This window comes from Oculina patagonica, chromosome 11, assembly GCF_052425735.1.
Source record: "Oculina patagonica isolate OP01 chromosome 11, crgOcupat, whole genome shotgun sequence".
NCBI classification, from domain to species: Eukaryota; Metazoa; Cnidaria; class Anthozoa; order Scleractinia; family Oculinidae; genus Oculina; species Oculina patagonica.
The window spans coordinates 9,804,941-9,819,493 of record NC_135768.1 but is presented as its reverse complement, the minus strand read 5'-3'; the positions used below and the strand labels follow the sequence as shown (position 1 = coordinate 9,819,493).

General features: G+C 40.0%; 1 protein-coding gene across 1 annotated transcript; it reads left to right on the top strand.

Moving 5' to 3' along the window:
• Window positions 1-22: 22 nt before the first annotated feature.
• On the top strand, window positions 23-10,065 carry LOC144629459 (malignant fibrous histiocytoma-amplified sequence 1 homolog). Its single transcript, XM_078487663.1, has 9 exons — window positions 23-234; window positions 2,438-3,709; window positions 4,320-4,684; window positions 4,873-5,405; window positions 6,267-6,456; window positions 6,859-7,122; window positions 8,108-8,333; window positions 8,904-8,954; window positions 9,453-10,065. Exons 2-9 carry the CDS (start codon window positions 2,482-2,484, stop codon window positions 9,722-9,724), a joined length of 3,129 nt encoding a protein of 1,042 aa, XP_078343789.1. The 5' UTR covers window positions 23-234; window positions 2,438-2,481; the 3' UTR covers window positions 9,725-10,065.
• The last annotated feature ends 4,488 nt before the right edge of the window (window positions 10,066-14,553 follow it).

Sequence of the window (14,553 nt, the reverse complement as noted above, 5' to 3'; positions counted from 1 at the left end):
CCGAGAAAATTGGGAAGTTCTGATAAATATGTTTGGAAACATTTCATACGAAGGTTATTTCCCCGAAATGGCATGGGAAGTGAATACCTAAGATCTATAATTAAAGATCAACGCCCTTGTTACTAAAGCAGCTTCGAGATCTGAATATTTAAATTTCGAAACCTCGTCGTGGAATTGCACAATGTTGTTTTGGGTTGAAGGTATGCAGAAGATTGAGAAATTACCAAAATGAAGGTATAGTAAGACTTTCAATTCTTTAATATTCTTGCAATATATTGCCTTCTTGTTATGTTCCTTTTCTTTATTTATAGCATAAAAAGCCACAAAAAAATTACGCAAACTACGAACCTAACTTTCAGATCTAAAGCTCTTTGATTTTGCAGTTCTAGAAGTTTCGAAGCGCCCTTTTCGGAGTAGCGTGTAATACATACATACATACTTTATTTAATAAGTGCATGGTTTTGTCAAAATTATTAAACAAAGCAAGTCAAAGTGGCATATATAAGTAACCGCATAGCCACATAAAATTTAAATTTACCAGCTTATGGCATCAAAGGATTGTTCTGTTCAATCACTGTATTGTAAAATTAGGTTTTTCTCTTAGTGTTTATATAATTAATGTCAGTAAATTTTTGGCTAGATTTATTATACACTGATCCAGTTTTCAAACTTCCGGTCCAAATTCAAAGGAAAAGTGAGCACTCATTAAGTCAAACCATTGAACATCGCAAAACACAATAGCATGACTTAATGAGTCTCACTTTTCTTTTGAATTTGGACCAGAAGTTTAAAACTCTGGATCCATGTATTTGTAGATTTTTTTCTGCTATGTGTACCCTTTTTGACACTATAATTACAGCAAGGCACCCAAAAGTGTGACCACTTTAAATTTATTCACATTCTTTCGTGCAGATTTAATCCAATCAAAAGCCGTGGATAGCTTGCAGTTGACTTCTGATTGGATTAAATCTGCACGAAAGAATGTGAATAAATTAAAAGTGGTCACACTTTTGGGCGCCTTGCTGTAAGTTGATTATTGTTATTTTTTAATACTCATTTATTGAATCTGACCAAGAGATTTATGGAGGAAAAGCCCTCTTGTATTCTAAGCTGTCTAAACTAAGTTACGCCTAGTTTATATTACATCATAAATCTAAAAATTAAATTTTTATAAACCCTGGCTTGAAGTGTAAGGCATTTGCAGATGGGCCCTATTGATCTAAATTTGTACTGCATATCAAAGCTGTGCTCTTAGAATAATTGCAGGGTGCCCCAATGCTCTTATGTAAAAAATCTTGGATGCCCAGCCCATACAAGCTTTTATGATAGCAAAATAATACAAGTCGCCCAAAGACAAAAGTAGGTTGCCTGTGGCACCCGGGCTCTGCTAGAGCACAGCTCTGCATATGTTAAAGATGATTTCCAGTCCGTACTGCGCAATCTCCGCCTGCAATGTTTGTGAGTCTCACAAACAGAAGAATGTTTACTAGCAAAAATAAAAATTCCGGGACAAAACTTACCTTTTTCTTCATTATTAACGCCAGATATCCTTGTAAAACAATAATAACGAGTAAAAGAAGCTCGACGGTATTTGAAACGGACGCTTTAGCTCATCGTGAATACTTGAACGAAACGATCCGTAATGGTGAACTAAAAAACTTCATGTACACTATCACCGAAGTGTAACGTTTCAACGAATTCAAAACAAAAATGAAAACAAACCCTGAGTCTGCGCAGTACGGACTGGAAATCATCTTTAATGTATTCAAAAAATATCAAAAGTTTTATTGGGATTGTGATGATATTTAGTTAGTGGCTTATTTACTTCTGGTTGCCGACAGTGTACATACTTCCGGTAATACTTATTTAGTACCGTCGTGTATTGCGAAGTGTGTAGTGTGTTCCCCCCCCCCCCCATCTTGTTCAAGCAAAGAAATCAGTTGTCTTCGTCATTTCGCCTCTGTCTAGTTGTTTTAGCAGCTCGCAGCTATCACAGGGGTAAGACTGTCAACTGCTTCGCACTCTCACTTTGATTCACACTTTGTGCTCAGTGATCTCGACTTGTAGGCAAGTCTATAGTGGGTGGTCAGGCACCAGGTAAGGTTAACCTTCGTGTAGCCATACCCCCCCCCCCTTCCTGAGAAAAAGGGTGAGATGGGACCTTGGTACTAGTACCAGGTTACACAAGAGCTTGTACCTGGCTACTTTAAAATTGGAATAACAAAATTCACTCCACGTGTCTTTTGTGCCGACCTGTATGTACTCTCCTACAGTGCCCTTCTACTTCAAAACCCAGTAAAACCTCTAGGTATAGTGCAGCTCTCTGCAAGATCATTTGGGTGCTAACGACTTAAGTTCATTAAACATTGGTTAACGTAAACTAGTTGTTTGAAACTGTTTGCTAAAACTTTTCTGATGATAATTTTTTTTCTTTAAGGTGCATAAAGCAATTCTAACTGTCTGTGAGTGATATGAGAATTCATGATGGCGGGTGAAATTGAATTTGAAGTCATAAATGTGCCGCCTAAAGAGTTACCAGTCACAAACGAGAATGGTACCATCACAGTGGATCTGACGGGATATGATCCATTAACCCCAGATGAATTTCCCGATTTCTCCAGTGTGCACGGACTTCAGGATCTTAGATTTTTTTCAAACTATCTCAAAAAGATTCCTGATGGCTTCTGTGAAGCCAATCAGCTACGGACCCTGATCATGAGTTGTAGTCCCATCAAACCAGACAATGGCCTCTTGCATCTACCAACACAGTTTAGCCATTTTTCACAATTGGAAGAGCTGCATCTAGTAGGAAATCATTTTGAGAGCTTCCCCATGCCAATATGTGAGCTTACAAATGTCAAGAAACTGTACATGGACAACTGCACTCTCACAAAGATTCCAAAAGAAATTGGAAATATGACAAGTCTTGCCGTAGTGGACTTTAGTTACAATAGTCTCGGTGATCCTGATAGTTTGCCAAAAGAATTTTTTCATTTACCAAATATCAAGGATTTGTACCTGATAGACTGTCAGCTGAATGAGTTGCCTCCTGAAATTGGAGAATTAAAGAACTTGGAAGGCCTGAGAATAGGAAAGAATAATCTAACCAGCCTTCCAGACGAATTATTCAATTTGGTGAATCTCAGGAAGCTAAGTGCTGAACGCAACAAGATCTCGGAGCTATCCCCAAAGATTGGCCAGCTCAGCGCTTTGGAGTTCCTCTTAATAATGGAGAACAGGCTTACCACTCTGCCTGACAAGATCAAGAATTTGGGAAAATGCATGCACGTCAACTTGTTTGATAACAAACTTACATGTCTACCACGATCCATTATTGAGATGCCAGTCCTTGAGTCACTAATCGTCGATGGAAACAACAATCTGCGAAGGCCACCACTTGATGTCTGCACGCGTGGTCTGGACAGCATCAGAGGTTATTTTGAATCTCTAGCATCCGTTGACACTCAAGCAGTGCATTCACAGCGTCTGAAAGTGGTCCTCTTGGGAGAATCTGGAGCTGGAAAATCAAGTCTTGCATACGCTCTGGTTCATGCGAAAGCACTAATTCACCCAGACCGTGAGCCCCATAGTACGGTGGGTGTAGATTTCTACACATGGAGACCAGTACTAGATGGTGTAGAGTTCCACATTGTTGATTGCGCAGGGCAACGAAGATACCAGTTGACCCATCCATTTTTTCTGTCTTCAGGTAATGATATGTATAATTTTGTCCCTAGTAATTTAGTCAGGGCTGTCATTAAAATAGAGTAGTTTTCAATTGAGTGTTGAAAAACCAAAAGCAAAGTAATTACTCTGGCCAATTACAAAGGACATAGACAATCCAGTGAGCCAATCAATACTCAAAGCAAATACATGTAGCCAGCATGAAGCGCGGGAAAACGTGCGCGAGTGAGAGACAATTGGTTTTGGTCTCAGTTTTAGAAAGTGGCGCGAGATTTTTTAGACCAATCACTACGTGTAGTAATGCAAAACCAAAGCAAACGCAAATTACTTTCGTCACTCAAATGAAAACCACTCTAAGCAGCCATTACATTAAAGTAATCACTTGTAGCATTTCCCTCTGTATGCAAGTGTAACATAACACAGAATGGCATCTTCACCTGTAACATTAAATGAACTCAGCTCTTACAGGTGTTACAGGTTACGAACCTTAATGACAGAAGTCCATTTTCGAATCCTGGCCTAAAATGTTAAATATTATGTGTTTAATGAAACAAAGTTGGGGAAAATGAGGAGAGGTCATGCCCCCGTGATTCACCCCTGAGCATTGACGTTGTTACTTTTCGTTGACCTTGTAGAGGCACTGCACATCTTAGTTGTGGATCTCTTCAACTATCAGCCAGCTGAAAGCTGTTTTCGCAGAACTGTTGGTGATTGGCTAGATCTGGTGACATCACGCATATTGAAGCCGCGGATCATGATTGTTCCAACACATCTGGATAAATTTGGCCACAATAAAAGTGATGTTGTTGTCAGCCGATGTGAAGACATCTTGGATCGTGTCCAACATTACTGCAAGAGTCAAAAAGCCCAGATGGAGTTTGAGATTTCTGAAAAGAAGAGAAAGGGCCTCAAAAATCCTGTGCAAGGAGGGACTGATCCTGAATGGAAAAAGAAGAATCCCCCAGTTATTTCTTCTTCACTTTATTCCAGTGCTTTGCCTGTAAGTTATTGATAGTCATAGTGATCATAGAAATCAGTGAAGTTTTATTAACTTTCTTTTTTTTATTTTTTTTATTTAAGTCATAAAGTTTCCATGTAAATGCAAAGTTGAGTATAATGACTTATGTGAGTTATTGCTGTATTTCCTTTCGCACAGTACATCATGAATTGATTACTTTTGAATTGCAGGATCAGCCTTCTCCAGAACCGAGCAAGGACAGTTACATTGCTATGGTACCGGTCAGCAACATTAGTGAACTACAAGGGATCATAACACTACAAGATGAGATCATCCGCATAGCTAAAGATGGGCAACTCTTTCCTTCAGTGGGCAGAGATTTACCAGAAGAGTGGATCAAACTTGAAAAGGCATTGAAAGACTGTAGAGACAATGGTGGAGTTCGTTGTATGCCCTATGAGCAATTTGAAAACTTTGCCAAACAGCACACCAACCTTTCCCAGATGGGACTGAGGTCAGCAGTCACCTACCTGGATTCGATTGGAGAGTTACGCTATTACAGTAACATTCCATCATTACACTACAATGTGTTCATTGACCTCCGATGGCTAGCTAAATTGGCTAAGTGTCTTTTTAGGCATGATCTGGAGAGAACGCTGCAGTACAATGAAAACTTTCAAAAATTTGGAGTCATTCCTGGGTTTTTTGATCATTTCAAGAAAAGGCTTTTGAAGGAAGCAGTATTGTCACAAGATCTTTTAAGGTAACTTTAGTATCCAGCATGAGATACTGCATGATAAGAAATGTTGGATTATGCATAATTATGTAAGTTGTGGTTAAAATGTGGCTGAATGTAATTTATGCTATGTGAAAATTAACCCAGTGATGGTTAGTGGCAATCATGGGGCCATGCGCTGTGACATGACGTGGGCTTTCACGGAGGTCATATATTGTGCATTACAGCTGTTTAAGGTCATTCCTTTCGAGCTCTGAAACATTGCTTTTGTGCTGCAGTTTGCTCCCATGTCCTCCCTCCCTCATTGGTGGGTCTGGCAAGTATCTCCACTGACCTTGTCAGTATGACAGCCCCTGGTGGGTGGTTGCAGCTCTAAGAGCTACCATGGATAGCTGCACGCCCTGCTTGAGGCTCATATTTTGCCTGGAACCACCACCCACTTGCATTATATATATTAGGCAGCTTCCACAAGGTCATCTATTGGCAATGAGTTTAATTTTACCCTTGACCAGTACAATTTGGTATTTTTCTTTGCTCAGGTGTATGACTATGTATTATGGTGAGGTATAACCCATCAGCACTAACCATTAGGTCACTGTATATTCCACTAATATTGAATGAATATAAAAATGCTCTCAGTTAAAACATATGGTATCTTGTTCAAAGCACATCTATTCAAGTAAGGTGCTCTATTATATCAATGCTGTGTAGGAATGGAATAAATTACAGCATCTCTGTTAACTAGCACTTTCTTATTATTCTTATTATTCTTTAGTCACATGTAATATAGAATGGATCTCGTGCACCATGTGGTGCATTCAAGAATCCTAAGACAAACTAACTGGACTGTAAAAAACATGTAACATTTTGTTTTTCCCCCTAAAACAGATGTCTATGGGAAGAAATCAATCTGGATGAGAACATGTTTCTGCAGATGGTTGAACTTCTTCATCATCTTGGGCTTGCATGTCGTCTGCCATCAGCAGATCCTGATGAAATAAATCTTTTAGTTCCCTGGTTCTTGAGTGAGTATCCTGATGCAGTTGAGGGTTTGTCAGACAGCCTACCTGCAGACCAGGTGTGTGCATTGAACATTTTTTATAGTGGAAGGATGCAATTTCAATTTTTATAGTGCATTGTGTTTATTTACCATACTCAAATTCTGAATTAGCCAATCAGAAGCCTTGTCTACTGCTCTGATTTCCTGCCGTGTAATGTCACTGCCCTGACATGGGTAGAGTTTTGACAGATGTTGGGTACAATAAATGGAACCTTTTTGGTAAGCTTCAACAGGGCTGTGCATGGGTATTTTGGGCTGTTGGGATCTTGCCAAAATATGAACCATGGCTTGATTAAAATCGCCTGATACGCTGCCGAAACATAACAAAAAGGTATAGTTAGGTATGGATACTAAGTTACAATTTATGCCAGTTGGTATTTCAGTATGTAACAATGTTCAAATTTGATTCTTTGTCAACAGGAGGAGATAAATTTGCTCTTCATGATGTCATACTTGCCTCCTGGTTTGTTTGATCGGTTGCGTGTTCGTTGCTGTTCACTCGAGTTTGAATACTACAACTGGAAGGATCATGTGTTGTTGTTTGCGGATGACCATCGAGTCCTTGTACAGAAGCATAATTATCCCCCAGGAGCTGAGTCTAGCTCACCAGCCATTTACATCAAAGGAAGAGGACCAAAGGCAGAACTGGAAGCACTCTGGGAAATTCTGCTGAGGCTTGTTCAGGTAAGAAAGAAGGACATATTGTGATTCGCAAACAAATATACATTTTACCTGGCCACTCTCACACTAACCTGTGTGGGCGGCGTGCAAATGGGAAGAAGAAGGGGATTGTGAAGTGCGAGCACAAGGCATGAGTTCCTTTTGAATGCCAGGCAGGCAGGCTACTCACACACACTAGGCAGAAGTCTCAGGCCTGCATAATATGAAATAGTTCCTTAAACAAGTAGCATTTAAATTCGATTCAATTTCTGGGCACGAAAACTGAAGACATCTTTGGCAGTGTTGGAAAATTGTCAAAACATTTCACTTATTTTTGGAAAAGTCTGGATATTTGATTACCAAAACCTCACACATTTCACTTAGGAAAAGTTGGCATGACTTGTATATAAGCACAAGCATAAGTGCATAGGAAGAACCAACACACTCATTCTTCTCATTGCCCTCACTAGGAATGCCGTGGCATAAGCACCTTAGCATAACCTCAAGAAGACAAAATTGTTTAATGGATGACCGTTATTCTTTTTTTTGTCACTATGTTTTCTAGAAAAGACAACATAAGATGAGTGTGTTCGTTCTTCTTATGTGCTTCTACTCAGTGAAAACCAGCCTTACGAAGTGTGCGTTGCTTTTTGTAGCCACCAAAGGCTGTTACACTCCAGTTTATATTAAAAAAATATAACAAATGAAGAGTAATTTACAGATGAAAGTGCAAAACGACTATCTCAGCACTAAGTGGCACTCACATGAAAAGCTTCAACTGTGCTAAATATGAACTGCTGCAGGTGAAACCATGTTGCCAACTTCTAGACAAAAAGCAACTTTTGAAGAGGAAAAGGGTGTTTGATGGCTTCTTTTCTTCGAGCCCTGAACTACCTGTTTTCCCACCCTCTACCAATAAAATGCAATGCACCCAAGGACGAGGCAGACATGGCGTAATTTAAATTTCAGTTTACTCAGAATTGATTTACTTTTTGTTCTTATAAATTAGGAGACAGATGCATTGCTAACAGAGTGGCAGAGACTGAGCATACAGCGTTGTTCCTTGTGTCCCCCTTGCGCGCAGCAGAAGAAGGCCAAACCATGTCTTTTCCCATGTAATTGGATGAGCCATGCTGCACTAAATATGCAGCGTGGTACACAGACAAAGATGTGCAAAGGAAACATGATATTTAAGGGAGAGAAGTTTGATGTTAACATCATCTACCCTCCAGCTGGTGAGAGATAAATACAATTCTCTTGTTTTAGTGCAGACCTTTCTTTAAAGAAGAAAGTGATCAAATTGTTATGAATGTCATCTTTATTGTGAAAAATGTAGTTACCCTTGCCAATGGAGAGGCTCCCCCAGGGTTTTCAGGGAACAAGAGAGCATGGCCATAAACTTTTTGAGAACATGGGAACAAAATGATAATAAAACTGGGAAAACGGAAACAAAAGCTTATTTTAGGGAACAGGAAACACCACAATTGAAGAAATACTTTTAGGAAACATAGGAGCATCCCCGGGGAGGCCATCGATGGATATAAAATTTTACTTACAACATTAAACTATTTGCTATATCTGTCTTGTATATCATGAACATCGTATTCACCAGGTAATACACACAAGTCATGTAGTTTTCCCCACTAAATTTTGAACAAGCCAGAAGACGTCTGACATTTTTTGTTGCCACACTGCTGGGTCTGTTACTAGAGGGGCTTATAAAAGGAGTGGAAATCTACTTCTGGAATTCCACTCCACTGTATCTATGGTCTTTCTCGTGTTAATTCATTTGGTTTTTCTTCCAGAAATTGTTAAACGATTACTGGAGTCGCCATATCCATCAATGTCAGCGCCAGGTAGATGATACAACTGTCTTCTGAGTTATTCATTTTATTATACAAACTGCAGTGTTATACAAGCCCTGAGGAAAATATGTAAAATTATGATAAATTACTGTATTGATGTTGATGACTTTAATTATATTTGATAACACGTTTGACCCTTTTACTTAAATTTGTTGGTGTATAGTCGAAACATCTTCGGATCCTCCTCGGAAGTTTTCAAGCATACTTCGGAAATCTTGGTAATGTTTGAAAATTAAGATGTTCGTATGGCCTTCGGACAACATTTGGAGGATCTTTGGAAATCTTCGGAAAATGATCGGAAATCTTCAGAAAATCGACATAAAACTTCGTTATGAGTATGTTTGTTAAATGAACGAAATAGTACATGGTTGCTTATGGGTATGGAATTTCTCTTCTTGTGTTCAACTCAATATCGCAATGTGGAGTTGAACTCTCAAAGAGAAATTTTCATCTCCGCACACCCATGTAACAAACCAATACCTTCTCTAGTTTCAGAAGATGTCCCTGACATCCTCATAGCAGACCTTTCCCAGCAAATGACCAAACAGTGGAAGCTGGTGGCAGTGTATTTGGGCTTCACAAATGATCATGTCGCCACTTTTGATGCGGAAAATGATTCTGTTGCTGAAAAGGTCATTGCCATGTTGAGTGCATGGAAGCACAGCCAAGCAAAGGATGCAACAAGAAGCAACCTGATGAAGGCATTGATGAAAGTTGGAAGGAAAGATTTGGCTGAAAAAGTTTGTAGCTACCAGGAATGATTGCACTTCAAGATTTATTGTGCCCCAAAATTGCCATAAATCGCCAATTGTAAATTAAAATATACTCGTTCTTGTACTTTGGTCGTATTTTGCACGAAATAAAAATGAAACTGATCCAAAAAATAAAAAAGTTTACTACAAATGAAAGATAAATAGGACACTGCTTTTGTAAAGCAGGATAGAAATGGAGGTTTGCGATTTTAAAATTTATTGCTTGAAAAAGCTTAAATTGTTTGTATTCTATCAATTATTGTTTTAAAAATAAATTTTAGATAGGGTATCTCAGGTTCAAGGGCCTACTTGGCCTACTAGTAATGGTGATGAGACAGTGCTTCTCTGCACTGAGAATACAAAAAGGATATTTTCCTGGAGCAATATTGTCAGATTGCTAGAATCAGTCAATTTTAGAATAGTCTCAGGCAGGACACTACTCCCAAGGTGTCCCTCTCCACCCAGGTTATAAACGGGTCTGCTGGAGGTGGACGAGCCCTGCAGTGGACTGGCATCCCAACTACGGGGGGGGGGGGGGGGAGGGGAAGGAATGCACCTAGTCACTTAATGCTACCGAAAACGGGATGAGCTCCGGCCTGACCCAACTGGTAGTAGTAAATATTGATAATCAGCGGTTTTCACTTGAGTGTCGAAAGTACTTTGCGTTTCCTTTGGTTTTGCGTTCACTACGCTAAGTGATTGGTTTAAAAATTTCGCGCCACTTTCTCGGCCAATCAGGAGTAAAACCAAAACCAATCGCGACTCGCTCGCGCACGTTTTCCCACGCTTCGTGCCAGCTACATGTATTTGCTTCGAGCTTTGATTGGTTCACTGTATTGTTTGTGTCGTTTGTGATTGGTCAGAGTAATTACTTTGGTTTTGGTTTTACGACACTCAATTGAAAACTGCTCTAATCAGCACTCTGTATTGTGCAGGCTGTGTCATACTGTTTGCCAATGAGACTCGCAATGGAGTCGTATGTAGTAGTTTAAAATAAATATTCTTTGAACAAGAATACACAGCAGTGCACAAATTCAGACTTCAGTGGTGTAGATGTTTCCAAAATACAGTATTTAAAAGGAGCATTTTTGAGTTATAATTTGCCTCTTTTGGTGCAAAATCTTTTATACAAAAGTCAGCTTTATTCACATGTTCATTGATGTAAATCAAACGTATTCACACTTTGAAGCTGAGGCAAAGGTCAACCTAATGATGGCCTTTTAAATTGATACGTTTTAGTGTATGGAATTAATAGTCCAAGTGGACAATCATTCTGTTAAAAAGTCACTTTTCACTTCTCTAGTGAATACTAAATAATTAAGTATGATTTTATTAATCATGATTTTACGTGAACTGTAGTACTTGAAAATTAATTGTCAGTTGTTGTGAAGAGAAGTCACTTTTAATACTTCAACTTGAAATTTACAAATTACATTAACCTTAGCTAGTTTTTAAGTATTTGGGATTTATGATTGAGATGAAAATATTGTTCAGAGATTAATTGGGAAAATTTTATCAGGGATATTATACAATTGTAGTGTAGATATGTAGGTATATGAACTGTAAGTTTTTTATTTTCTGTAAACAGAGGTAAAATTGTATTTTGTGTATGGTCAGTGCTTTAGACAACTACAGTGTTGTACAAAACTCTATTTTTGAGATAAATAAATTGACATCGAAGTGATGAAAACGTCTAACAAAATTCACTGTTTTTCATCGTCTTTGTAGTAAGTGAACTTTAAAATTTCTTTGCTCGTTGTACGACAATTGGAGCAAAATTTACAACGACCTTGTCGGCTTCAAGCAGGAAACAAGTGATCTTGCAAGATCACATGCGCGTGTGATTTGGTACTGCTAGAAAATGTTATCGAAAATATTTTTCCATGGTCTTTACTCTTATTAACCACAGAAATGACGTCATAAAATGTCCAAATAGAACTCTCGTGGGTGGCTTGTGGTTGCACATGAGTTTTGAACATTTTACCACCCAAATTCGACAGATTAATCTAGCACGAGGTCAATGTGATGCCCTCAGATAACGTGAGTGCCATAAGAAACTCACCAACCAAGTTTGACAATAATCTAGCACGAGGTCAATGTGATGCCCTCAGATAACGTGAGTGCCATAAGGAACTCTCCACCCAAGTTTGACAATAATCTAGCACGAGGTCAATGTGATGCCCTCAGATAACGTGAGCTCCATAAGGAACTCTCCATCCAAGTTTGACAATAATCTAGCACGAAGTCAATGTGATGCCCTCAGATAACGTGAGTGCCATACGGAACTTAGCATCCAATTCAGACAGAATAATCTAGCACAAGGTCAATGTGATGCCATCAGACAACGTGAGTTCCATTGAGAACTCACCATACAAGAAAGACACAATAATCTAGCACGAGATGAATATGATGCCCTCAGATAACGTGAGTTCCATAGAGAACTCACCATACAAGTAAGACACAATAATCTAGCACGAGATGAATATGATGCCCTCAGATAACGTGAGTTCCATAGAGAACTCACCATACAAGTAAGACAATAATCTAGCACGAGATGAATTTGATGCCCTCAGATAACGTGAGTTCCAAAAGGAACTCACCACACAAGTAAGACACAATAATCTAGCACGAGATGAATATGATGCCCTCAGATAACGTGAGTTCCAAAAGGAACTCACCACACAAGTAAGACACAATAATCTAGCACGAGATGAATATGATGCCCTCAGATAACGTGAGTTCCATAGAGAACTCACCATACAAGTAAGACAATAATCTAGCACGAGATGAATTTGATGCCCTCAGATAACGTGAGTTCCAAAAGGAACTCACCACACAAGTAAGACACAATAATCTAGCACGAGCTGAATATGATGCCCTCAGATGATGTGAGTTCCAAAAGGAACTCACCACACAAGTAAGACACAATAATCTAGCACGAGATGAATATGATGCCCTCAGATAACGTGAGTTCCAAAAGGAACTCACCACACAAGTAAGACACAATAATCTAGCACGAGATGAATATGATGCCCTCAGATAACGTGAGTTCCAAAAGGAACTCACCACACAAGTAAGACACAATAATCTAGCACGAGATGAATATGATGCCCTCAGATAACGTGAGTTCCAAAAGGAACTCACCACACAAGTAAGACAATAATCTAGCACGAGATGAATGATGCCCTCAGATGATGTGAGTTCCATGAAGAACTCACCACACAAGTAACACCGAATAATCTAGCACGAGGTAGCCTGCGAGCAGGCTCTCCATATGGGGGCAACGTGTATATTGAACTCTTCGAGCGCCGAAGGCGCGATCTCGCGAGTGCCGAAGGCGCGAGTGCGTGGGCGAAGTGGGCCCGCCGCGCCTTCAGCACTCGCGGGATTGCGCCTTCGGCGCTCGAGGGCGCTCGAGCAGTTCAATATTCACAGCACTCGCGGGATCGCGCCTTCGGCGCTCGGGGCGCTCCAGCAGTTCAATATTCACGTTGCCCGCAAATAGAGAGCCTGCTCGCAGGCTAAGCACGAGGTCAATGTGATGTCTTCAGATATCGTGAGTTTCATAGGGAACTCACCACGCAAGTACGACACATTAATCTAGTACGAGCTGAATGTGATGCCCCCAGTTCCATAAAGAACTTAGAACCCAAGCTACACAGAATAATCTGCCACGAAGCCATTAAGATTCTCTCCGATATCGCGAGTTCCATAAGGAACTCGCCACCCGGGTAAGACAGAATAATCTACCACGAGGTCAATGTCATGCCCTCAGATAACTTGAGTTCCATAAGGAACTCACCACCAAAGTACGACATAACAATCTAGCACAAGGTCAATATGCTGCCCACAGATAACGTGAGTTTCATAAGGAACTCACCACGAAAGTAAGACAGAATAATCTAGCACTATGTCAATATGCTGACCTCAGATAACGTGAGTTCCATGAGGAACTCACCAACCAAGTAAGACAGAATAATCTAGCACTATGTCAATATGCTGCCCTCAGATAACGTGAGTTCCATGAGGAACTCACCAACCAAGTAAGACAGAATAATCTAGCACTATGTCAATATGCTGCCCTCAGATAACGTGAGTTCCATGAGGAACTCACCAACCAAGTAAGACAGAATAATCTAGCACTATGTCAATATGCTGCCCTCAGATAACATGAGTTCCATAAGGAACTCACCAACCAAGTAAGACAGAATAATCTACGACGAGGTCAAAGTAATGCCCTCAGATAACGTGAGTTCTATACGAAACTCACCACCCAAGTAAGACGGAAAAATTTAGCACGATGTCAATATGCTGCCCTCAGAATTAGACAGAACAATCTATCACGATGTCAATGTGATGCCCTCATATACAGTGCGTTACATGGGGAACTCACCACGCAAGTTAGACAGAATAATCTAGCACAAGGTCAGTTTGTTACCCTTAGATAACGTGAGCTGCATACGAAACTCACCACGCAAGTTAGACAGAACAATCTAGCATGAGGTCAATGTGATACCCTCAAATAACGCGAGTTTCATGAGGAACTCACCACCAAAGTAAGCCCGGACAGAATAATCTAGCACGATGTCAATATGATGCCCTCAGAAAACGTGAGTCCCATAAGGATCTCAGCACCCGGGTAAGGCAGAATAATCTAGCACGAGGTCAATATGCTGCCCTCAGATATCGTGAGTTCCATAAGGAACTCACTAACCAAGTAAGACAAAATAATCTAGCACCAGGTCAATATGCTGCCCTCAGATGACGTGAGTTCCATGAGGTAAAACAGACTATTCTACTGCAAGGTCAATGTGATGCCCTCAGATATCGTGAGTTCC